This window comes from Gouania willdenowi, chromosome 3, assembly GCF_900634775.1.
Source record: "Gouania willdenowi chromosome 3, fGouWil2.1, whole genome shotgun sequence".
Taxonomy (NCBI): Eukaryota; Metazoa; Chordata; class Actinopteri; order Blenniiformes; family Gobiesocidae; genus Gouania; species Gouania willdenowi.
The window spans coordinates 36,688,117-36,715,291 of record NC_041046.1 but is presented as its reverse complement, the minus strand read 5'-3'; the positions used below and the strand labels follow the sequence as shown (position 1 = coordinate 36,715,291).

The 27,175-nt window shown below is 38.5% G+C and overlaps 1 protein-coding gene and 1 long non-coding RNA gene across 3 annotated transcripts in view; one reads left to right on the top strand and one right to left on the bottom strand.

Moving 5' to 3' along the window:
* LOC114456286 (uncharacterized) overlaps positions 1-27,175 on the top strand; it is an 87,215-nt gene that overhangs the window by 11,336 nt on the left and 48,704 nt on the right. The gene's annotated exons all lie outside the window — the stretch shown is intronic.
* mapk6 (mitogen-activated protein kinase 6) lies at positions 9,423-27,129 on the bottom strand. 2 transcript variants are annotated; one of them, XM_028437908.1, is made up of 8 exons: positions 26,947-27,129; positions 19,074-19,878; positions 18,647-18,964; positions 14,710-14,854; positions 12,409-12,573; positions 12,105-12,300; positions 11,872-11,989; positions 9,423-11,753 (listed from the first exon to the last, which is right to left on the bottom strand). In XM_028437908.1, exons 2-8 carry the CDS (start codon positions 19,308-19,310, stop codon positions 10,665-10,667), a joined length of 2,268 nt encoding a protein of 755 aa, XP_028293709.1. In that variant the 5' UTR covers positions 19,311-19,878; positions 26,947-27,129; the 3' UTR covers positions 9,423-10,664. The 2 variants fall into 2 exon arrangements, with proteins under 2 accessions (XP_028293709.1, XP_028293702.1); XM_028437901.1 differs by lacking the exon at positions 26,947-27,129 and adding an exon at positions 22,345-22,468.

The following is a 27,175-nucleotide window of genomic DNA, read 5'->3' as shown; positions in this document are numbered from 1 at the left end:
AGGAATAATGGTTCTGCACATTGTGTACTTTCAGTTCCTCCGCTTTGCTTAGTTGTGCACATTAGACTCAATGCTTTTTAAGGCTGTTTACAGGCCATGCCACTGTAAAATTAGCCAAGTGTAGCATGGATTTTAAACTCAAAACTATGTTTAGCATAGTGACAGTTCAAGCAATTTGAATGTGCTCTAGTTTGTACTTCCACTTATAAATGATATGTAACGTATGTAAAGCACTGACAATATCCAAGCACTGAGTGAAAGATCTGAGCATGGATCTCTACTTAAATTTCCTTGTTTCTGTAAAAATTTTGTGAAATAATTTTAGAAAAATGACAGGATTTAAAAAAAAAAAAATTGAGAGTTCTTTCAACAATTTCAGATTAAAAATGACCGCTATCATGCAATATAAGCATAAGGAAACTGTGAGCCCTGCAAATATTGTGCAGTTTTTTTTTTTGTTTTTTTTTTGTGTGGGTATTTGGATTTAGTTGGTAATTTATACAATCATTTATGTTTTCTCTGTCATTTTTACTTTCTAATGGGGGCCGAATTGGCTGTTCCAAAGAGCCGTATTCATTCCCCAGACCTTGAGTTTGACACGTGGTGACACTGTGTGACATGCTTCTGTATTCTCTGCAGAACTAAAGGATCAGACATTCATTAACTGTAGATTCATAACTAAAACATGCATGAGAGTTTATCACCGTGAACAGGAATGAAGACCTCTCCCTTAGAGTTTTAACAGAAATATGCAAATAAAGTGACAAAATGACAAATGACAGTGACACAAATCAATATTAGTGGTGAAAACCTAATTAAAGATTGTTTTTCTTGCCTGTTATCCTGTTAAACATCACGTGTCAGCCTTACAGCACACCACAAGGACTTAGTAAAATGAGAGAATTGTATAACTGCCACATGTTAAGATCTTTGCACAACATGGATTATGCATGATGTTGCACACAAACAGTCATTAACAATCCTGTGTTGACTCAAATATCTGTCCAGACTATGCAATATCCCTCTGTATGTATACAGGCTGTTCTGATGCATGTGAATCAGCTGCACTGCAAAAGGTTGAGAAACAAAAACACTTTTTTTGATAGAGATATTGAAATATATTGTAGTACTAGGCACAAGTTGGAAAATCTTCAGGTGTAATTATAGCTTTGGTGTCTCCTGGGCAGGGTTGGGCTCAATTACATTTTTTAATTACAATTACTTCTTAAATTATCCATTTTAAATTACAGCTCAATTGTAATATTTTTTCCAATTACAATTAAAATTAAAATGTTGAAATTACTCCTGTCAGACATAACGTTCTCAATTACAATCATTCACATTTACTGAGCCTTTAATAAATAAGCCCATAAAACATAACCTTCCTCTTGTGTTAGCTTTCTGTTAGCATCTGTTATAATAACGGGTCAGTTTGACCCATGTCTTAAAGGGCACATATCATGCTAAATCAACTTTTTTAGCCCTCAAATGCAGTTTGTTGTATATTTAGAGTGTTTAGAAGTACAGAAAAGTTCAAATTAGTCTCTTCAGGTGCCCCGTTGATATCTTTATATTCTGTTTTGGTCATATTTTTCAATCTGTTTCGATTTTTCTATACTCTATTACGTTTTTTGAACAATAACGTCACAGTATTTGCAGCGGAACTGCCGAATTAGGACATCGACTCCAGGCCCAACACTTCGAGCAATCTGCCATTTCTATTTCTCGCTTTTATTTTGTAGTCCAAGCTCCAGGATGCTGAAGTTACGAGAGGATAAGTCAAAATGTTCGGTTGTTGGATGTAGTAACCCACACGCTTCATTACACCGTCTCCCAGCATCAGAACCTTTTTGAAGTGCCTGGTTGAGTTTTATTTTTTACGGAAATGTACCCACATCTGTGGGTAAGGTCATTTTTGTGTGCGCGTGATGACTGCGTCTGCAACCTCCACCAGTATAAAGAAGGATTTGCCGAAAGACTTTGTCTGATTGAGGGTTCAATTCCTTCTATCTTTGGAGACGACAAACAGGGCACTTCGGTAAGCTGGAAATAACGCTAAAAAGTGTGATGACAAGACGTCCCTGTCATTGTTTTGTTAGCATTAGCAGTTGCACCGTCTTCATATGTTAGCGCTGTGTGCTCGTTTTAGATCCTTGATGATATGACCTACGTGATTTAATTTAAGTCTAAAGTTTTCATTAGTCATTTCATTTTGCCGTTTTTGGCTCCGAAAAGACTGTATTAAAATGCGTTTCGTGTTGTTAGCTCGGCGCTAGCGTTAGCTCGGTGCTTGTGTTAGCTCACTTGTTAGGGATCTGCAGGTTCATCATCTTCATTTTAATCTCGCTCCGCTGGGTCAGACTCTGGCTCGAACATGTAAGGCTGGATGGACAAGTCTTCCGTTGTTGACATTTTGTAAATAACGTGTGAATAAACATTTTCTGCGCCGCTACATAATCGTATCTCTTCTATCAAACTACAAAAATGGCCGAACAGGGTGGAGTTGAACCGAGTGTCACCTCTGCAACCTGGAGAGGGGGAGGGGTATGGAGTGTCTCATTTGCATTTAAAGAGACCGCACCAAAACGAGTTGCTCTCAGAAGCACATCAGAAAAGGGTAGAAAAGGGGCCTGTGGAGCTATAATAATGAGGAATTCAGACCCAAGCTTTGCAGTTCCGCTTTATATAGACCACAACTGTATGATTTATATGTAAAAAGGAAGGATTTAAAAGCATATGTCTCCTTTAAATCAGCTGGAAAATACACTAAAAATAGTATCTATCATAAACTTGATATGAAACATATTTTGATAATCGTTAACTATGTATGTGTAAGCTATAGAACTATAACATGGTTCCACAGTTTTGCATTTAATTAAATTGTAATCGACAGTTTTTATAGAATTTGCAAACCAATTACAAAGTCAATTATCTGAACTCACTCACAATGCAATTATGATTACAACAGCAACCAATTTTTTCAATTACCAATATAATTATCATAATTTTAATTATCAATTCTGTGATTACACATTTTATATTTGAACTTAACCCTGCTCACAGAAAACACACAGAAACTGCACATGGTATTAATGTGCCTGGTTGTGTTTTCTGCATCATCAGAGAGAGTTTGTGTTGCAACACTAAAGGTGTTTTTTGTCCTCATAGAGTTCAGCCATGTTTTGGGAAAGACGAGGACTTGTTATTATGGCAAGACTGTATTCAGGCTGTCCTATGAGCTGCTTAGGAAAAAAGGCCAGAGTGTGGAAAATGTGCACTGATAGGAGTATCACCCTCTTTCCATGCTGACTCAGCAAAAAAAGGAAAAACAGTCTCGCTGAGTTTATATCCACATATTTGCAAAAAGTATGGATATATTGTACTCAAGTAGAAGTACTGTTACTTGATTGAAATTACTTAAGTACAAGTAAGTCCTACATAAAATAATCAAGTACAAGTAAAAAGTAGCTAAATTAAATAGTACTCAAAGTATAAGTTACAAGCTACTTTCACCCCCCATGTTTATTTTTGATGATAAATCTTGCCACGGTTCCCTTGCATACAGTAAACATCTCATGTATAAACTTAAAAAGGAAGAGATGAAATCTTGCACAATTGGAACTTCATTTGCATAAAATAAAAGGTTTGTCAAAATGAACAATCATTTAAAAAATAAAATAAAAAATATTCTCAGGCTCTAAGAAGTATAGCTATATTTTCAAACTTTTTTACTTCCAATACGATACCGATATTGCAACCATTCGTATTGGTCGATATCAATCTGATACGATATCAGCACAGATCATCCCACATACTTTTATTACTTATTTCGTAATGTGGAATGTTATAAAAAGCTTGATCAAGTGATCAGATAATTATCATTAACCAATAGATTACACACATTTTAACCTTAAACACAAGAATATTCTACAATTGAATAAAATTAATCAAAATAAATTAGAACATCCTGAAAAACGACATTAATAAATCCCATAAAAGCCCAAAACTATGGATAGATGCGCTTGAGCAGCCACTGGAAAGGAATGTTTGTATCAGAGAATACTTTTTTAGGTTTGTTGCCGATATCGGACAGATATAAAATATCAACATTCGACACCCTTATTTTAGAGTCACCAGTTGAACTGACAAATATGTCTGAAGAGTGTGGGAGGAAATAGGAACTCTCAACAGGCAGGGACTGAGACAGAACCTTTGTGTCTTTTTACTTTTCCAACCCAGAACTGTGTTTTTTTTTTTTATTGAAGATCAGAATTGAGTTTAGTCCAAATGTGCACTTTGATTCCAACAGCTGTGTTACAAAACCTTTTTTGTGCTGCAACGTCACCCTCTAAATAGGTCAGCCAGGTGACATCTGTGGGCCTTCCTGCACCTAAACACACATCAGCTAGTTCCCCGCTGAGGACAGCCTTTGTTTTCTTTTTACCTAAAGCAACAAACCACACAGTCAGGAGGAAATTCCACGTCATTAATAACAATAATCTGAAAAAACAAGATACTGACGCTATATGCAAAATATTTGGATTGCACAAGTAAATTCTAAAACGTGTCAGGTTCATGTTTGCTTTGATCATAGGCAAGGCATATGTATTTGTATAGCGCATTTCCTACACAAGGCAACTCTATGTGCTTTACATGATCAAAAAGTGCAACAGAAAACATTCAACAGCTTAAAATCAATAGGAAGATTAAAGTCAGCAAAAAAAGAACATTTAAATCATCAACAAACACATTACATCAACAAAATGACCAAAAATCTCCCTCTCAGTCATGGTCAGTAGAGATAAAGAGTGCCTTTAACTTTGATTTAAAAATGTTCACATTGGATGCTGACTTCAGCTCTGCTGGCAGTTTGTTCCACTTCTTTGCAGCATAACAACTAAAAGCAGTATCACCATGTTTGCTGTGAACTCTGGGCTCCACTATTTGACCTGTGTTAGGCCAGTAATGTGACATTACGCTGTCATTATCTGTCATTAGCATGAATAAGGTGTCATGAAGGCTGTCATTAAGTGTTGTTCACTACATTATGACACCTTTAGAGCTATGTTGGCATTTTTTGGGTTAAGTGGAGAGATCTAGAGGGGTTAGGGCTTGGAGGTTATGGTAACAAAGGGTTGGGATTAGGGTAACGAAGGACACTTAATGACAGCCTTCATGACACCTTAGTCATGGTAATGACAGGTGTAGTGTCATAAAAAATGACAGCGTAATGTCAGCCTTATGTATAAAATGTACCTAATTGTTTTATTTGTATGTTGCCCTCACAAAGCCAAAAAATAGGTAATAACAAATAAAAAGAGCAACTGAACAAAATAAAGATAAATACCTGCAAATGTGCAATTTCTGCAACATTCAAGTGCAAAAAAATCTTAAAAAACAAATGACCACAGTCCATGTTACTAACCTGATGGTTTATGGGTAGTTTTAGTTTTGTGGTCATTGCTTTCTTACTCTATGACGTTTGTCAGACCGCAGGGGTGTGAACTCAGGGAGTTGTGAATGGGTGAGAACCTTGATGATGCTGTGTTCTTTTTGTGACCGGGTGCTTTAATTGACCTGTAAACGTTGGGAATGTTGCGCTGCAGATTAATTTGACCGTTTTAATGACACATTGGAGAGCCTGAATGGTGCAGTTGCCATACTACACAATGATGGAGTTTGTCAGGATGCTCTCCACAGTGCATCACTTTCTAATCTTGATTTACATGATTTTATGTAAAAGGCAGTATTCAAACCTCAAAATCAAATGGAAGATTTAAAACTGACTGAATTAACTTTCAAATAGTCAGAGAATTCTGTTTTTTTACTTTAACATTGTACTGCTGAACACAGGCATCATTAGACCTAAGGGGTAATACAACCCAGCTCATGGTTTTAGCTAGGTTAATCCTGAGATTAAACCGAGATCTAACTGGAAGGCCCTTTCAAACACCTCAGTCGCCATGGTGATGAAGTCTGGGCTGCAAACGAAATTTTTCTCGTCCTCTTCATCTCATTTGTTTTTGTTGTCAGTTTACTGAGAGTTAAAGGGCCCATGTTATGGTAAATCGACTTTTCTGTGCTTTAAACATCATAAAAGGTCTATTTGGGCTTCATACACATGCCCAAAATGTTTTTTAATTGATTTCCTCAATCATTAGTTAGAGGGTGATTTGCTCCTTTCTTACTGTAGGGCGAGTCCAAACACCTCGCGGCACTGAGCTGGAGAAGCCACGCCTCCAGGAAGCTCTCTGCCGTGATTGACATGTAAACAGACACGCCCACAAAGGTGAGCATGTCAGCGTCCTTTGCGTAGTGCTATGTATGTATTTTCTACAATCCATGTATGTACCGGCGAACACCCCGCCCCCACGCTCTGTCTCGTGTTTATAAAGCATTATGAGCTCAGCTATGAAGTGGGTGGGCCGTCCTCTGGTCCTACATCACCGTGCTGTGAGGAGGAAGTCAGTGTCCCGTCTATAGACACGCCCACTGAATATGCATAAGTAGGCCGCAAATCAGCCTGTTTGTGTAGAGATTCTCAAAAAGTGACTTTTCAGAGGCTAAAACAGGCGAGTTTGGGAAAATAATCCTCAAATACTATGTTTTTGGGGTTCTTAGAACACATGGAGATGGGTGAAAAATAGCATGACATGGGACTTTTAAATCTGCGGCGCATGCGTTCTCTTGTCTCTGACCATTAACTCTGTGATAGACCTCACAGGTTCTCTGCAGACGTGCACTTAACCTAAACAGTGACAGCTGGCTTGGTCTTCAAGCTGAGAAGAGTTTAATGAAATGGAAAAAGCCAGCGTGGTCAGAGACGGCTTGTGTAAACCAGGCTTTAACCTTCTTTTATGTGCATTTTGATGAAATGCACCCCAGGCCCCCTTCTTACATTGCTTGGTTTTTCACCGTTCTTATTGGTCTTTGGCCATGCAACACAAACTGCCATTCCAACTGAACTTGTTTAACCTTCTTCAGTTCTCAAATTCCGTAGTTCTATAGTTATAGCTGCCAGGGACAACAAGTTTTTTTTATTAGGTAAAGACATAGTGTAGGCCTCATAGATCAATAAATCGATGATTATTTGCTCAAAAAAAGATGTAAAAGGTTGAAATTTCTGCTCGAAAATTTGTTTTTAGCTTGCTGTAAACAGTCTGACATTGTCGGAAGAATTTTGCGGAAAAGGATACATAGAAGTCTTTTACTTCTTTCTTCTGTTTCTTTGCCAGACATTTTTTTTGTTCTAGTTTGTTCCTGGTATTCTGTGCAATATCACTTTCACAATTTCGGCTGGATTCTGATCTTTCCGTTTAAACCCCCCAAAAAAACATCAGCCATTGTTTTGCCACAACTTTCAGTCTGTGAAAACACCAGAAACATGTTGGGAAGTTACTTTTGCAGTTACATTTTTGTTTCGAGCAAATGATCTTCAATGTATTGATCTTCTTAGACAATTTGAACTTTCCCATCTTTGATTATAAAGGCTTTATGTTTTGAAGCTTCTGATGTCTGTAATGTGGAGTGTGATACCATAAAGCAGTAAAGATTGCAGACCCCTGGTTGAGGTCAAATTGTTCTGCAGCTTGGCAGGAGCTAAAGCATCCAGCGTGTCCCTGTGAAGGGGTGTCTATTTATGAAGGTACTTGTGTTCCAATTTTAGTGTTTAAGTTTCTCTGCACAACTCAGGTCTGAATATGGACATGCACTCCAACACCTAGGAGCCATCGTTTGCCGCCGGAAGTCAAATCAAAAAGCAATTGTAGGCCTTCCTTTTGTCTGAGGCACCATGAAAGATGCCTGTCATCACATTAAGAGAAGTTATTTCCGTTGGTCGGTCACTGTCTTTAAGGTTACAGAGTTCCTGCTGTTTGTTGGAATCTAAAATACTTAGACTTAATTTGGTCACTCAGGAAAGATAATAAGATTGATGTCCTTGAATTAGAAGGCGATGTGTTAAGCTACTGTCAGCTGAGCTGCTTATCTTGGCTTTGTTTGACTTTATTTTTAGCCTGAGTTGTGATAGGAATCATGGTTCAATGTTGAATGAAGAGGCAAAGTGGTGATGTACAGTACAGTGGAGCAAAACAGATGACCTAATTTTATCTATTAAAGATTAGTAATAATAGTCTACTCTATTTACACCTAATAGTTTGAATATTGAAATAAGAAAATAAATTAAAAAATTGTTTAAAATAAAATGTGTTAAACTAAGAATTGATAACAGGTGATTAATGGGCAACTTTTATCCCAGTGGGGGCCACATAAACGTAATTCTGATCTGACTAACCAATCCAGTTAACCAACCTTGATTAATCACTGTAGTGAAATTCTTCTCTGCATTTTCCCAGTGGGGCAGTGGGCCGCCAATTGGAGGCACCCAGGGGGGCAGCACAAAATTGCTCCGAGGGTCGCCAGTTGCCCATGCCTGAAGCCTATTGTGACTTGAAATAGTGAGATAAGATTGTAAATACGTAGGAGCTTTATGAAGCATTGCAAGCAAATTAAATTGACAGGAGCTCAGTACGTAGAGAGATGGGTTGGAAACCGGAGGGTGGCCGGTTCAAGTCCCAATGCGGACCAAAGAAGTTGTGGTGCGCCCCCTTCATTGTGGAAGCAGCCCCACTCCATTGATGCATGTTCACAGGTCCTGTTTGTGCATGTGTGTGACTCGGGCCTGTGTGTGAGAAGCAGGTCCCTAAAAATAACAGAGTGTAACATAATTTCACTTCAGGGATTAATAAAGTAATAAAAATGTAAAATTTTTCACAATTTTTTTAAAAATTTAAAAATTAAATTATCAGTTGTTGTTCCATTCCAAACTGGACTCCAGTTTGACGTCAAAATAGTAATATCAGGTTCTCGGTCTGCACATTTTCACTAACAAATCTCAAAAATATACAGTGTGTTTAAACAGGACAGGGGTGTCAAACTAAATTTGGCCGGAGGGCAAAAACAAAGCAGTTTCATGGCCACATATTTTTAGGCGGGAAAATTCACAACTTCAACATTTTAATGTGCCTATTTGAACTTCTACATATAAATTATATTTAAAGTATGTAAGGTAATGAAAACATCCAAGCAACAAATGACAGTCAGTCACTGCAGGATCTTCACCGATTTTGTGACCAATTTTTATTTAATTTAGGGAAACTATGTAAAATATTTAAAGAAAAAAAATGCAGGATTTAAATAAAATTAAGAGTTCTTTGAACTAATTGATATAAAATGTAATTGGGTAATAATTCATGTTTTTATTCCTGACATTTCAATATCCCTTTAGGGCCAAAATGGATGTTCTAAAGGGACAGATTTGGCCCCCTTGAGTTTGACACAAGTGAAATAGGATAAACTGTTACAAAACTAGAGTTCATCTTAGGAGAAATGAAAAAAAGCAAGCTCAACTTTCTGCAAGAAATTTTTATTTGGAGATACTTTTTGTAGAACAGGGGAACCAATGATTACAAAAAAGTCCATAAGTGTTCTACATGCTACACCTTAACCTAATCCATCATGCTTGCCTGGAAAAAGTACAAACAAATTTAAATGAGGAAAAAAGTACAAATAAAACCGACGTACATTAAACTCACCATAACCTTCACTTTTCCGTGAATCTTCCCACCGTGCACGCAGGTTTTTTTTTTTTAACATTACATTTAGTTTTTAAAAAAAAATAAAAATTAAGACTTTTCGGCACTTCTCTAAACCACAAAGTTTTCCACTAAAAAACAAATGCACCTTAAAAAAAAAAAAAAATCTGTTGAAACAATATAGATGGAAAATGGAAAGCCTCAATTTATTGGACAAAAGAACATGGATTTTGCATCCTACCTTAAAACGGAACACTTGTACGCCCACATAGTGCGAAATGAAACAGGAAGTTCTGCAAACTCCTCGATCTTCAATAATCACATTGAAAAAAAAACATAAGTTGATGAAATAAATATTTGCTAGAAATAAATAATGATTACTGAAAAACACCTCACTATGTTAAACGCTAAAGTGAGAGATTTCATCTACGTGACCACTTCATTTCACGGCATGAGGATGGTCATGTGTGTAAAGCACTAGTGCGGCTTCGAGTGTCTCTCGCGGCTGTTACCTTGAGGTAGATAACACATTGACATTAACGCCTACGATAATGGTTTGCTGCTGGCATCATGTGTCAGATTTACAGTATGGTCATCAAGGAAGCTTTCTTTTGGGAAAAAAAAATTGAGAAAAAAAAAACTCCCTTAAATATCCCATTCCAGGAAAAAAAACTGTTCCGGAACAAGTTGAAAGCCCACAGCAATGTTTTCCTCCTCCATGCTTTCACATCTACAAGAACCTAAATCCTTTCTTCTTTCCTGCTCCTTCTCTCCTGTACTCCTTTATGTCTACAGTACTAAGTGTGCGAATGACCTGCCAGTTTAGCAATGAGGGCGTAGCCATTAACCCATGAAGGCCTGGTGATCAAGGCTCAGAGTGACGACCAAAACTCCTAATCATAATAAATCACCCTTTCAACGCTTAAAAAAAATATTAAAAGTAACCGTTATAAAAAAGGTATGAAATGATTCAAGTACAATAATATTCCATATTTTTCTTTAAAAAAAAAAAACAACTTGAAAATAAAATTGCTAGGATTTTGCACTGTGAGAGAGGATGTTGGCGTTTTGCTAATTCAAATGCTTGAAGATGCTGCTGTACGTTTTGTGGGCGATTTGTGGGGAGCATCTGACGGCACACGGGGTGAGCGTGGCCTGGATGGACTTCAGAGGCAAGTCGTCAGTACCGTCAAAGCCAGGGAGGGCCAGAGAGTCCAGCTGCATGTTGAGCATGAGCTCTGTGCTGCTTTCCAGGAAGCTCTCGTCCAGCTCTCTAACCACCGACGCCTCCGGACCAGTTACCGTTTCCACAGCAGCGTCTTCTTTCCGACCGAACAGGCGGTCCAAGTAGCTGGTGTGCGAGCCTTCTTTCTGGAGGTGGTCCTCTTTGCGAATGTCCCAGCACACGTCATCTATCAGGCAGCCATTATCGCTGACGCTTTCGTCACAGCCGAAGCTCTCCCAGGGGTGAGCGGGCCACACGCACTCTTTAACTACCGCCAGTCCTCCTCCGCCTAACTGCGCGAGGTTTACCAGGCACTTCTCCTCCTTCTCCTGACTGATAGACTTGGACATAGCGCTGGAACGAGGTGTCTCTAACAGGGAAACAGAGGAGTTGAGCTCATTCAGTAGGCCCACGTCACTGAGCAGAGTCACCTCTGGAAGAGGCTCTGGTTGCAGGCTCAGTTTAATGGTGCTGGCGATGAAGGAGTCAAAGTCAAAGCCTTGGCTTTGCTGGCTCGGAGGCCTATCTGTCTGATGTTTCTCCTGAATGTTGTCCTTCTCCCCTGGACTCTGGGTCTTCTCTGCTTCCTGAAGAGCGATTTGAGCTTTCACCAGCCCGTTCTTCTCACACTTGCTCTTGGCCTTGCGGTCAGCTTTTTCTTTGCACTGCTGCTCTTTCCAGTTGGAGAGGTCTATGATAAGCTTGGGCTCGTAGTAGTGGTTGACTTCACTGTCCCTCCAGATGAGATTGTCCAGATAAGAGGGGGACACGGCTTTGTAGTTACAGGTGTGGCTACACTGCTGGTCACAGTACTTGTTCTCATGGTAGTCATCGTCCTGCCATGATGCCTCAGCTGGGAAAAGAGTTGAATAGTCAAAGGACGGCTCGTCCTGGAACTTCTCTCTATCGCCATCAGTATATTTACGAGGATCCACCTGGAGAAAAAGCAAATAAGAACAGATTGAGTCCAGTGAGGAGGACAGCATGTTTATTTACATGTACAAAATGGGTAAATTTGTTTTTTGAATAAAAAAAACTTCTTCTTTTACACACCTGGACCTCCTCTTCATCCGTCACATCAGAGAGCGCCCTTGGATCAACCTGAACTTCGTCTGGGTCGTGGGTACTACGCAAGTGCCAATCGGCCTCCGAGAGTTGACTGTCATGATACCTAAAAGAAAAATAGGAATAGTAAGGCGCAAGTTGGAAGGAAGCAGTACTTGAAAAAAGCCCAATTCTACCATCCTGGAACAGAGTGTTTACCAAGAAAAGGAAGCTTAGCATACCTATCCCAAGTGTGGCTGTGGCTCTGGTCCATGAGTAAGATATCATCTACTTCATCCTCAATGTGGAAAGGGTGTAGAGAGATGGGCTCATCCAGGGGGAAGGAGTAGTCAGCCATATAGGGGTGTGCCAGCGCTTCCTCTGCAGTTAGCCGATCCATGGGGTTAAAGGTCAGGATCTTCTCCAGGAAATCCAGAGCTGTAAAGAACAACAATCATATCAGATCTAGTGCCATCAGGTTTGATGGATGTGCTCTTGGCCTTTGTCCACAGACACGCATGCACACATGCTTTTCATGTTACTGACCCTGAGGACTGATGTTGGGCAGCAGATCGGCCAATGGCGTTTGAGGCTTGGACATGTCATTGCGAATGAAAACAGGGATGACACTGTGGAGCTCCTGGCGGTCTTCTTCTCGCAGTACAGGGATGGACTCCAGTATTAGCTGCATTTGTTCCAATTCATGGGCCCCTGCAACAAACAAGCAAACAAGGTATTTTCTCAGAAACCAAGATTTTCCGATCACATGAACTAACATGGCAGTGTTACAGCACATTGTTAGTATTCTGTCAGCTCAAGGCCGTTTTCACAACTCAAATTTATTTTGCAGAATGAAATTCGACCTCGACTAAACAGATTTGATGGAAAGAAAAATATCATATATATATATACTGTATATATCACCATAAAACATATTGGGCAAGCATGTATGTGGTTACTTTTTAAGAATTTAACAAAATCAGAATCTGTTGTAGCAGCAAAGGTTAAACTTTTCTTTTTGAAAAATTTAGTCTTACAGTTTGATAAACATACCACTTGTTTTTGATATTTGTACTTGGATTACAGTTAGTTACCATTTACTTGTTCTCGCAAGTTTACAAAAATGAACTGTATTTTATACCACTTTTTAACTTCTTGATATTGTCACGATGCATATCACATTGTTTAGTATTGGGATATATTGTATCGTGACATGCAAATTGTGAATCGTATCATCGAGTTTCATAGCAACGCACACCTCTACAAAGAAGGTTTAATAAATTCAGAGTTCAAGTATGGCCCTTTAAAACCTGAAACTGAAAAAAAGTCCTTGAATTTAAGTCGAACAACTTTGAAATACATTTTATTTAAAGGAGACATATGCTTTTAAATCCTTCCTTTTTACATATAAATCATACAGTTGTGGTCTATATAAAGCGGAACTACAATGCTTGGGTCTGAATTCCTCATTATTATAGCTCCACAGGCCCCTTTTCTACCCCTTTTCTGATGTGCTTCTGAGAGCAACTCGTTTTGGTGCGGTCTCTTTAAATGCAAATGCGACACTCCATACCCCTCCCCCTCTCCAGGTTGCAGAGGTGACACTCGGTTCAACTCCACCCTGTTCGGCCATTTTTGTAGTTTGATAGAAGAGATACGATTATGTAGCGGCGCAGAAAATGTTTATTCACACGTTATTTACAAACTGTCAACAACGGAAGACTTATCCATCCAGCTTTACATGTTCGAGCCAGAGTCGGACCCGGTGGAGTGAGATGAAAATGAAGATGATGAACCTGCAGAACCCTAACAAGTGAGCTAACGCTAGCACCAAGCTAACGTCACAAAATGCATTTTAATACAGTCTTTTCGGAGACAAATGGAAAAATGAAATGACTAATGAATCAGAATCAACTTTATTGGCCAGGGGTGAATGAATACACACGAGTTATTTCTTTTGGTGACCTGTGCTCTCTCAGGTAGTGTAACAACAGTAATGAAAACTTTAGACTTAAATTAAATCACGTAGGCCATATCATCAAGGATCTAAAACGAGCACACAGCGCCAACATATGAAGTCTGAAGACGGTGCAACTGCTAATGCTAACAAAACAATGACAGGGACGTCTTACCATCACACTTTTTAGCGTTATTTACAGCTTACCGAAGTGCTCTGTTCGTCGTCTCCAAAGATAGAAGGAATTGAACCCTCAATCAGACAAAGTCTTTCGGCAAATCCTTCTTTATACTGGCGGAGGTTGCAGAAGCAGTCATGCGCACACAAAAATGACCTTGCCCGCAAATGTGGGTACCTTTCCGTAAAAAATAAAACTCAACCAGGCACTTCGTAAAGGTTCTGATGCTGGGAGATGGTGTAATGAAGCGTGTGGGTTACTACATCCAACAACCAAACATTTTGACTTATCCTCTCGTAACTTCGGCATCCTGGAGCTTGGACTACAAAATAAAAGCGAGACATAAAAATGGCGGATTGCTCAAAGTGTTGGGCCTGGAGTCGATGTCCTAATTTGGCAGTTCCGCTGCAAATACTGTGACGTTATTGTTCAAAAAACGTAATATAGAATAGAAAAATGAAAACAGATTGAAAAATGTGACCAAAACAGAATATAAAGATATCAACGGAGCACCTGAAGAGACTAATTTGAACTTTTCTGTACTTCTAAATATACAACAAAATGCATTTAAGGGCTAAAAAAGTGGATTTAGCATATGTCCCCTTTAAATGTCAATGTGAAGTTCATCCAAGTTGCTTTAATTGCAGCCAGCATGTTTCAACATGAAGTGCAACATGTGACTCAGACCAGAAAAAACTGAGTTAACATTTACCTGCAAAGAGTGTTTTTCCTGTGAGCATCTCAGCAAAGATGCAGCCAGCTGCCCACATGTCGATAGCTTTGGTGTAGTTGTTGGGAGAGAGCAGCAGACGTGGAGATCTATACCACTTTGTGACAAGACCTTCAGAGAGATGTCCCTGTGATAGAACAGAAACGTATTGTATTTAGTTGGACAGACCTCTGTTCAATCTAAAATAAACATCCATACACAAGTTTAGTGTTATTAAATTAATGTTTTGTCAATAAACAAGGTTGTTAACCATCGACCTGAAACACCACTTCTATGTTGCACTAAGCATTCTGCTCACTCCTTGACTTGCGCCGTGCTTGTTAAATAGGTGACACCGACCATACGAAGGAAAGACAGATGAGAAGTGGGAGGTCAAACACGTGTGGGCATTGTCAGCAGACAGAGAGCAAGATTATCCCCACCACATGGAGCCAGAGCTGTAACGCCCACCTGCAATTCACTCTCAAAGTGCAGTCTGACCAGTCACAGGGCTGGAAGGACAGTGATCACAAAGGAAATTGACCTCTGTCAGAGTGACCTCACACTATGATGTGGAACACTTATGGGGGATGGGAGGCAGTAAAACACTCCTAATGCCACACAGTTTGTGATGAGACCAAAATAGTCCACTTACCACTGAGTGTAGCTCCTGTTTCTGTCCAAATTTAGCTAAAAATACTTGATGTCAAGTGATCCTCCAAGTGTGTCACCTCACTGCAGACCCTTGTTTTGGTAGATGTATAAATAAATATACAAAGAAAGTTTTCATAGGAGATAACGAGCTCGTCTTTTCACCCAAAAGGCACATAAACAGCCTTCCCCATCTCCTGTCCAATGGCTTGACGATAAGGCTTATGATGGATGTGTAAAAATCCACTCAGTTCATCAGGATAGTGCCAAAATAAGTAAATCTTTTTAGTTTAAAGAGAACTGGGTCATTGAGCTTGGGACAGCATCATTTAAAAGATTTCTCAAAATGAACTAATTTCAAATCAAGTGCCACCCCACCCCCTGCCTCGCCTCATGCAGCAGTTAGTCACTTAACCACTTGGTTTAGATCTAGTTGACATTTAATGACTCGTAAAAAGTTCCCCAGAAACATCAAGCTGTGGTTAGTCATTGCAACCTGAAGCAGGTCAAACCAGATTATATTGGGCACTGAACTTATTAAGAACATCACAAACTGCAGAATAAAGAACCATGTGGTTGTGGCAGCGCACTAAAACAAAAGGATTTTCTGTCAGTTTTTGAATTTTTTTAGGACACCCCGTTATAACCAGTATGAGCAGAGCAACAAATATAAAGACTACGATACTTCTTTCCATCCCCGGTTTTTCCAGATGTGGTGGGAAAAAAACGCAACTTTGAATGGACTGGATGACCGATTTCTCCCCAGTTAATGCCAGACAGGCATGTTGCTGGCTTTACAACTGGGTCAAATATGTGTGGCTCACTGTAGTTGAGGTTTGGAGCTGCGTATTGTGCTGGTTGCCAGTGTGTCAGAGGACCCACTGAACTCTTTTTTGCACAACATTCCAGAATGCTTGAGAGTCATTATCTCCAAAGCTTCTCAAATTACTGCATTTAAGCTGAGCAACAGGCAATCTAAATACCCTACAGTCAATGGTGCAACATTTTTTTTTTTTTTTACAATATTCAATAATTGTTAGATACAATAAATGTAGATATTACAGTAAAATAGTCTTTAGTCCTAGATTCCCTCTACAATCTGTGCTCCTTTCTATTCAGTCAAAATAGCAAATAATCTTTGCTATAATTTAAGTATGGAGATGAGGGGAAAAAGACAAAAGGTTCCTCAAACCAGACAAAGAGCTGACAAGGAAGAGAATCAGGTCTGCTGGTAAGTTGCACGTGTTCACGTGTGCACGTGAATTCTTTTCATTCTTGGGCAATTGCCAGAATGTAAGTCAATAGTAGTTCACATGGGCACAAATGGCAAAAAAAAAAACCTAAAAGACTGACCTGTATGGCTTAACTCAGCCATGTTCAAGAAGTAAAAGTGAAATAGTGATTAACTATGCTAGAACCTTTATTTAAAATGAGTGCATCCTAATTTAGGAACTTTATTAAAATAGCACGCTCAGCTGTTCCGGCTCAAGCTTGTGAAAGCATATTTAAAAGCAGCATCAAAATACATGGGTGTAACAATGAAACCAACTATCGCTCTCGTGTCATCACCATTCACTTGGCACTAATGTGGGGCTAGTGGGTTCACTTTTTATTTCAGACACCAGGCTAAGGCTTGGCATGGAAAAAAGGAAGAGACATCTGAAATGCTGTAAAAGGAAATTGTTCAAAAAAGGAATGGCTGCATGATCAAATAAACGCTAATGAAAACTACAAGAAACAGACCGACGTGATTCATCAAGTTTAAATCAGAGCAAATCGTGCCTGCGTGCAAAAAGAAGCCCCATTTAATAGATCTACATTGAAAATCTGCTTCACTGACAAGTCACAAGACCAACAGAGTGAGGACTTTTCTTTGATGTCCCAAAACTGTGTATACCCACCCACTATGACAAATACACCATGCAGCAATAGAGAAATAGACACTAGGCCAGCAGCCTCCAATACCCACATGCATGCATGTTTCCTATCAGGAAAAAGTGCTTACACAGAGTGAACACACCCACATGACAAACAGGATTAAGGAAAGTGTTTAACAAAGCCATCTGAGAAACAACGATCTCGGTCTTTGAAAAGTTATTTATTACAGGATAAAAAAGGGAAGATTAGTGCTTATCGTATGACTAGACTGAGTTACAGTAAACTGTGGGCAAGCATCTTAAGGAGAAGCGTGATGTGGCAAAGGATATGAACGAGGCTCCTACTAACCAGAGGGACCATATCACGTGGGCCCACCCCAGACTGTCCAATGACTAATCCAGGACACGTGTGAGCATCTGACTGCCTCTGTGCTCTAAGATGATCCAGCAACCCCACAGAGTGGGAGGGACAGTTCCCCTGACCAACATCATGTCACCATATGGTCATCAGCCGGAATTTTTACCTCTCTCTAAACGGCAACACATGAGGGCTGTGCAGGTCTTCCACCCCGATTGGGGTAATCTATACCGTTCTCACGTAACTGACTGTTTACTACGGCCAGTATATTGCCTTCCCCAAACACTGAACACATTTGTCTACTGTATATCACAAACGTTGAAGTGTTTCTCGAACAGAAAGCAGTTCAGATACAGATTAAAATCTGCCATTACCAAGAACTCAATTCAACTCGTCACATGGGTGAAAAATGCAATGACCTTTAAGTAGAGCAGAACAAAAACACCCTTAGATTTATATTTACATAGTTAATCTACACTTTGCCAAACATGGCAACAACACGTGCCATAATGAATTGTTAACCAGTTCAAAACAGTAAACTATGGCCCACAACCATATTTTAATCATTTAACTATTTTTTTGGCTAGCAGCAACATTTTTCTTTTTAAAATTTGTGAACCAAACTTTGAACTAGTTCGTGTAGAAAATGAACTTTCCCCAACACTGCCAATAAACAGTATATAATTCTACCATATACATAATCAACATCATTGCAACAGATATAATGCCAATTACTAACAATCATATAATAATTATCATAAGCACATTTATTTATGTCTACGTGGAACTATGAGTATTTCAAAACCCTTTAGATTGACGAAAGCAAAGAGATGCAAAAAGCTTCCCACAGCTTTTTCTTCCAGTCTCATGGGAAGGGAAACAGACGTTACGTAAAAGAACCACATCCTGCCGTTTTTACTTCCTGTTGTGAAAAAGGGCATCAACCTGGTGAGTACAAAATTACGTGGCCATAAACTTCTCTCACTAAAGCACCACATCACATCATTGGACACACAGCTAATGGGAAAAAACAGCTAATGGAGCCCTGTCCTACCTTGTGGGAGTAGTGGGGGTCCATGATGCGGGCAAGTCCAAAGTCCCCAATCTTCAATACCAGGTCCTCCGTGTTGACAAACAAGTTGGCGGGTTTAAGGTCTCGATGCAGCACGTTGGCAGAGTGGATGTACTTAAGGCCCCTAAGGAGCTGGTACATGAAAAGACGAGCATGACCCTCAGACAAAAGGCCCCTCTCCAGCAGCTGACACAGATCTGTCTCCATGTACTCTTGTACAATGTAGACCGAGTTGACTTCCGTCAGGGACACCACATCCTCTGTGAGCCTGCGACCACTAGGGCCCAGTGTCTCAAACACCTGGTGACATGCACAGATAGGGGTCAGTAAGAGATAGCTGGTCTCAAAATCAACTACAATATCTTCTTTAAAAACCAATATCCCTCTTCCCACAAATACTACCACTCACCTTGACAATGTTGTCATGGTCAAGGCGTCTGATAATCTTGATTTCCCGCAGGGCGTGTTTTACGCTCTGTGGCTCAGTCAAGATAATTTTCTTCACGGCTACACACTTGTCACAGTCGGTGTCAACCGCTGAGAACACCAGGCCATTCCCTCCGTATCCCAAAGGCTTCAAGTCCATGTAACGCGAACCCAGGTCAAAGCCGTGGATGTTCATCAACGACTCAAACTTTTCCGCCATAACTACTTTATGTCAAGCGCTGTCCTAGGACCTTGATTAAATACCGAACTTTCACCCCAGAAGAGAAATCTCTCTAAAATGCCTTTGTCTTCTACAGAGGCTGTGCTAACTGACCCCTGCACCTGACGACTACAGAGCCTCCCCCTGTATAGCCTTCACTGTCAAATACTGGAGTCAAATTTTCGTTCCATCTTTAATTCAGAATGCTTTAATTCAAAGGTTTGGCATTAACTAGTGTTTATAGATTACTATGGAATGAACTGAGGCAAATTTAAAAACCATTGAAACAATGTTAAATTATAAAAGCACAGAGTTGCATCCTCACAGTGCAGATACATTCAGTGTACGACTGGTCCTGAGCAGCTTCATGTGAAATGTGCCCTAACTGCACTTATTCTTTGAATATAAATTGATGTATCTGTCTAAATGTTCCTGACAATTCACCTGATCAACAATAAATTGAAATGATTATGGTCTTGAAGTTTTCAGTTTTCACCCTCAATGATCAGGTGGCTCGAGCTCGCCACAGTCACAATCGAAGCTATCCTCCATTTTAGTTGGGTGTAACCTGAAAGACAAGAGAGACAAAAGAAATAAAGGTTAAAATATAAATTGAGTGGTGGCAAAAATAAGTTTTTAAGTAACTTCAAAGACGGTCAACACATTTTGCACAAAATGTCTGTAAAAAAAAAAAACACATTTAAAGAAGCATTAATAGAGAAAAAATAGAATAAAAAGCACAGTAACCACATCCTTAATTAAAAGCTGACATTGCCATACCCAAAACACAGTAAGTCCTTATCTAATCTTTGCCTTGTTACAGCAATGCTCACAAAACTGACAATGAAAAAAAATAAAAACATTTACTTCCTAAAGCAGAAATGTCAATATTGTTAACATTTTTCTTGTATTAAAATCAAATGGAAATTGCAATTATGTGACACTGAATATATAACATTTACACGCAATTTGTATTTGTAAACCATTAGAGCGAGAGAGAGCTTTATAGAGGACATTCAACCTGGGTTTTTTTTCAACTTTACTAAATCTAGCACTGGTTTAGCAGCAACACTGATGTATACATTTTAGAGTGAATTGGTAGTTACAAAATAACTAATTCAGTCAATACTAGTTAACCAAAATTTCCATGTCAAGAAACAAACTGTAAGGAAGACAGAATCACCAACAGTAATACTCAATGTATATTCATATTATGGCAATAGCATTCAAACTGTAAATAACAGAAGTTCATTTTTAATGGTAACTTATCAAGTTAATCAAAATACACCAAAACATTAAAAATAAAATAAAACAACTTGAGCAATCAATTCAATGAGCTACTGCAGGTTAACTATGTCAGAAGTTGTCAGGAGACGACCCATGGGACAAAAGGCTTTAGGGAGTATTCTGCTGGGTGCTTGAGTCGTGTTGTTCCCATGGACAACATAGTCAGAAGTATCTTTCTTAGACATCAGAAAAACACACTTCCAACTCATTTAAAGAAACTGCAATGACTGGTTGCTACAGCCCTGAGTTGGATTATATTTACCGGTACACATATGACAAAATTGCTGAAGGGAGATTTTTTAGGTATTTTCTCTGCATTTAGATTAGCCAGATGTCAATTAAACCAAGAGTTTTGTGATAATGGCTTTGGTGCCAGATACCAGAGGTGAAAGTAATGGATTACAAGTACTCATGTCACTGTAATTGAGTTGCCTTTATGGGTGCTCGTAAATTTTAGTATATTTCTAAATCAGTAAAATTACTTGTACTTAAGTATGTTAAGTAATTTGTGACATTTCAACACCCAACCATTACTGAGTAAATTACTATTTTTTTGTTTTAAAATGATCAACAGATATTGTGAAACTACAAAAAATGAAATGACCAGACAACAATAAAATGCATCACATCATGGCCAACCAACCACATTAAACATAATGCACATCACCAAAACAGCTTTGAATGCCAGTTATTTTCTCAGTTTTTGTAGTTCATAAATGTAGCTATACACAGAGCCTGATTTTTTTTAGTTTATTTAATTTTGAACAATTTATATATATATAATTTTGAACTTAAGTGAGATGTTAACCGAATGCAAGGGAATCGTGTCAAGATGTATAACCAAAAATAAACGTGGGGGGTGAAAGTAAAAAGTAACTTTTACTTTCAGTACTAATTAATTGAGCTACTTTTTACTTGACTTACTTGTACTTAAGTACAATTTCAATCAAGTAACAGTACTTCTACTTGAGTAGGATATATCAGAACTATTTACAACTCTCAGAGATACAACATCTTTAGGATATCTGGATGAAAACAGGCATTTATGGACCAGGAGGATTTTCAAAATAATGGGCAGGTTACCAAAAGGTAAAGAAAACTTCGTATATTGACACATCACTCTTAAAAATCGGAAAAATACCAACAGAAACTATGATTAAAGGTTTCTAACTAAACAGCAGGCTTATTCACAGGCTTTAGTTTAAACCGGGAGTCATTAGAGGAAACTGGCCCTTCCCCCGCCTGTAGGTCCGGTTTCTCGGTATCGGTAAATTCCGATCACCTTTAAAAGATTTAGGGTTAGCTCAGGTCATCAATGAAAAAAACCAAAACTCAATTCTAATGGCACAGAACACTGCTATCAGAGTCCGTGCCGAGTGCTTTTCTTCCGCCTGTGATCCGGTGTCTGGTTGGCGGAAAAGAAGCCGGAATGGAGGCAAGACAGTGGGCTTTTCGCGGCCCTCCGTAGACAGAGATATAATATCACCAAATCACGACCAGAAAAACACATCAGTGGATTGAACACAGACACAAGCGATTTCCACAGTCTGGTTATATTTAAAGCGTCTCTGGCAGTAATAGAGAAATACACCGGCGGCGCGGGACAAAGGAGCTGTTGTTGGCGTAGGCTCGTGTCTACGTGGTAGAGCTAAAACGGTAAAACCACTCAAAATCCCCGCCAATGGCATAAAATGACACATACAGCAATTAATGGTGATATAGCTCGACACGGGTATGGTGTACTTACAGTCCTTGTCCGTGTCATAGGGTCGGTTTAGTGGCAAATTAGACCCGGAGGAATTCCGAGGACGCTCCGCACCCGGAGCTCTGCGGATCTTTTGCAACAGCCATTGAGGGTGGGCGGAGCTATGAAGCCCTGTTGTGACGTCAGAAAGCCGCCTTCAAACTTATCGGAAAAAGTTTATTCCGTGTGTGTGTGGGAAAACTACACTGATGTGCAGATGTTTTCCTATCACAGGCCACGACATAAATCGAGGTGAAATTACGATTCCAGGGTTAAGCCAGTTTACCACTGCTTTGTTAAAAAACTTGTTTACAATGGTTATACTTGAACAGAGACCCAGTTAGGTATGGTAAATAAGCACATCTTGTGTGTAAATATGTCAATAGGTGAATGTGCCCAATTTTGCAAAGCAGATTCGGAACAATTTCAGTGGTAATTAAAGCCCTATATAAATATAGTCCATTTATAAAAGTGTGATCATATATCATGCGACAAGGTATCACTAATATTAAATTGTAGTAAGATACATCATTGAGGGTATGAGTGGTATCGCAAGATCAGATTATTATTTTATTTATTCTTTTTATCAATATTTTGTACAACACACCAGACTGTTATGTTATGTTTGGTTTTTAATTTTTTCATTTTAATATTGACTTGAAAAGTTCATACCCAGAATATAAGTATGGCTAGTGTTAAAGTTAAATAAAAGCATGGTTATTTTCCCAACTGCCCTTTTTTTATTGATTTTTTTGCTGTATTTTTCTTTTTCAGAAGTATTATATGGTTATCGTGAGTGCATTATAGCCTCTCATATCGTATCGTGAACTTAGTGTATCGTCCCCTCCCACCCATTTATCATATGAATGTCATTGTTTGATAAATAAGCAATAAAATATATGACGTATATCTTGTTTCTAACCCAATGGATCACTGCTGAATTAGTGCCCTTTAGCACAAATATAAATAATTAACATTAAAAAATAATAAATTTTACTAAAAACTTTTATTTGTCAGGTTTAATGAAATTTATTTGTTTACCATAATTTATTTTGATTTGTCACAACAGTAAATGTGCTTTGCATATGTGAGCCTATATTAGTTTATTTAAATTAATAATAATAATAATAAAAATAAAAAATAAATCAACAATAGAGTTTGTATGACAACAACATTTGTGCATTAATAGTAGAGCAGTAGAAAGACAAAAACGTTGCAATTACAATATCTTTACAAACGAGGACTTTATTATGGCTAGTTTTGTTTGGTATATGCGTCAAACTCTAAATGAGCAAAATGTGGCAGAGAGTTCCGAGCTGTCTTTGAACGCATCAAATGTCATTCAAAAAACATTAGAAATGAGACGTCAGCTCAAGTTGTTTTTGCCGTGTGTAGACGTCAATGGTGATATGCAGCCAACGTGATCTCATTCTCATCTGTATGTGCTTTAAACAAAAACTAATAAAAACAAAGTCCAAGGCTCCACTAAGTCAATGTAGTTCAGACAAATTCAAAGTCCACTAACATGAAACACAAACCTTCCTGATTTCTCTTCCAGTTTTTAGTCTTTTTAATAAATTGCCTTTTTATTTATTTATGTATTTATTTTATTTTGTTTTTTAATTAATTTTTTTGGTGACAATATGCAGCAAAACAGTCTGCTTACCTGAAAGGGACAACAATCCGACTGGTTAGTTAGTAGTAGACTTAGTAATAACTGAGACGTTCTGATTTGCATGTGTAGAGACGCAGTTCACTGAGCTCAGCCTGTTTTTTTCCCTCACTGTGTTGGCAAGCCGTTGTTTTCTCAGGTTTTTCTCAGCACATTTGTTTGTTTTCATGGAAATTAAGGTTGTTTTTCAGATTAAGGCACGCAGGATTGCATTAGTCGAGCCAGTGAGGGGCAAGGGAGAGAAGAAAAAAAATAATCCTCCCACTATGTGTAAATCCATCTGGCTCCATGACAGGATGATGGGCCACCTCATTTCATCTAACCATGCCAAAACTGTCCAAAAACACCTTGAGATGGACTTGTTCCTCTGTCGAATGGATGCTTATGATGATGGTGGTGGTGGTGGTGGTGGGAGGGCAGGCAGCAGCAGCAGCATCAGCATCCGCAGGCAGACCATGTGAGCCCATGTGCTTGTGAATGTAGATGCTCCTCACCGGCCGGGATGGGCCGGCAGAGCACACACTGCATGCGGACAGAGGTGCAAGTATCCACAGGGTAGAGCAGTGGTTCCCAAAGTTTTTGTGCCCAAGGCACAACAAAGGACAAGTAAAAATCTGAAGGCACACCAATTGTGCAAAATAGTCATATCATGTTCAATATGTATATATGTGCATAATTATGTACTAATGCCAAATAATATGTGACAAAGACAACTATATTACTCGTGAAATATTTATTAATTCTATATATATATATAGAGTTTGCCTCTGTATTATGAAAAGAATGCATACAAAGTAGTGAATTCAAAATGTGTAGTTGTGTATTGCAATAAATGTATGGTTGTCACAAAATCCTACGGCAGACCCGGACTTGTCTCACGGCACACCGTTTGGGAACCACTGGGGAAGAAGATGGAAATGATGGGCAAACTCATATATTTCAGATGACTTGGGTGTTGCGCAACACAATGGCGTTTTCCATCAGTATCTTCCAACACATGGAGTTTTTTAACACCAGGACATATCGCAAGAGTTGTGGAAGATTCTAGCCCAGTGAAACCCATGAATACAGAGGTGTAAAGAGTACTGCTATGTCCTACTCAAGTAGAAGTACTGTTGATTGAGTCTTGATTGAAAATGTACTCAGGTACAAGTGCAAGTAAGTCATACATAAAGTACTCAAGTACAAGTAGACAGTAGCTCAGTTAAATAGTCCTCAAAGTAAAGTTGCTTATAGGTTCTTCCACCCCCACCTTTATTTTTGGTAATAAATCTTGGCATGGTTTCCTTGCATACAGTAAACATTTCATGTACTGTATAAAGACAAAATCTTGCACAATTGGATCTTATTTTATTTTCCACAAAGGCATTAAATAAAAGGTTTGTTAAAATATACAATAAAAAAAGATAACACCAATTAATCTATGTATAGCTACATTTATAAACTCTGTGCTGTGTTGGTGCTGTGCATTACTTTTAATCTGGTTGGTTGCTATGATGTGATGCATTTAATTGCTGTCTGGTCATTTCATTTTTCGTAATATCGCAATGTACGTTGATCATTTTAAAATAGAAAATTAGAATTTACTTAGTAACAGATGGGTGTAGGAATGTAACAAATTAAGTTACTTCTTTTAAAACATACTTAAATACATGTAAAATTACTAATTTAGAAATATTCTCAATAAAGGACAAGTATCCATAAAAGCAACTCAATTACAGCAACGTGAGTATTTGTAATCCATTACCTTCACTTCTACAAGAATATAATATTTTTTTAGATAGATAGATAGATAGATAATTAAATAGATTTTTGTTTACTTTTACACTTTCTGAGAAGCCTCAATATGTTTGTTTACAAAACTCATTATGGTTACTTTATAATATATGCACCACATTGGTGTTTTATAGACCCAGAGAGCCATTACTTACAATGCTTTACACACTTGATAGTCCAATCATTAGTTTCAGGTATGTTAAAGAGGTTATACATTTAAAACATTCTGAACAATAGCTCTGGACTTGGACACCCCTCCAGTATATAAGATTGATTTTTCCTATTACCCCTGAAAATCAAAGCAGTTTTTGGTGTTTAGTTCAGTGATAAATACATGAGCTTGAATTATGCTATGATCAGTTGTTTGATTTAAAAAAAATCTTTGTCCTAATATCAGGCGTTAATACAATTTCTTTTGCCTTTAAGGCATTCCCTTTAAAAGATATGTTTTATAACACTTTTCTAACATTGTAAATTATGCTCTTACTAAACGTCCATGCAACAAGGAAGGACAGAAGCATCTCGTATTTTCTTGTTGTCCAGGTTATTGTTTGTGATGAAAGGTAATGTTAGATAAATATCATAACTAAAATAATAAAGTATTATAACATGGTTTTCTTCCCTTAAGGCCTACATGTAACTGAGCTGAGTTACATGTAGGCCATAATCAACAGGTTTGGTTCAAAGATAAAGTCCCATTTAGTTCCTGACAAACTTGTTGCAATCCTAATTCATACATTTATTTCACAATGTGTTTAAATCAAGATACTTAAAGGCTTTGCTGCACTGTTTCTTTGTTACATCATAAGGGAAACTGATGACATTGGGTCCAAACTCAAAATCTGTGACTAACAGTTGCTCATTATCTCAAAGTGACAAATGTGAGGTATTTTATCTCATAACGGTGGGGGAAAAAAATGCACAATAGCAAAGTCTGGTGGTTCTCCTTGTTGAGTCCAGAATGTCCCATGCAGGACTTATGACGCCCACATGCTGTTTATCCTCTTTCATCTGCTGCTGGTATACGACTCATACTCATACTCATACCCACACCTATACCTTCATTCTAAAACTTATCCAAGAATTAGAAGCTGAATACGAAATTTTTCATTTATTCACACCTGTTAATATCAAAATAAAGTGTTTAAGTCACTTACCGGGGCTGACATTCTCCTGAGATGACTGCAGCAACATGGCACAAAAGTTAAAAGTCCATCCAGCTGAAAAAAAAAACTGTCCAATGTATCCAACTCCAAACAGTAGACACAAGTGAAATGATTGAGTGCAGTCGTCTATCTGTGATTGTACACCAAGCCTTGGCACCGTGTTATTCTAATCCATGTGTCTCTGGTTGTGAGGTGGAGCTTCATGGAAAGTTAATATAGG

Bases quoted from the DNA above. Each gene is read 5' to 3' on its own strand.
- mapk6 (XM_028437908.1), bottom strand. From the start codon at position 19,310: ATGGCGGAAAAGTTTGAGTCGTTGATGAACATCCACGGCTTTGACCTG. The intron at 18,965-19,073 runs GTGAGTGGTAGT...GCATGTCACCAG, and splicing joins ACCATGACAACATTGTCAAG to GTGTTTGAGACACTGGGCCC. The intron at 11,990-12,104 runs GTATGCTAAGCT...TTTTTCTTTTAG, and splicing joins CACAGCCACACTTGGGATAG to GTATCATGACAGTCAACTCT.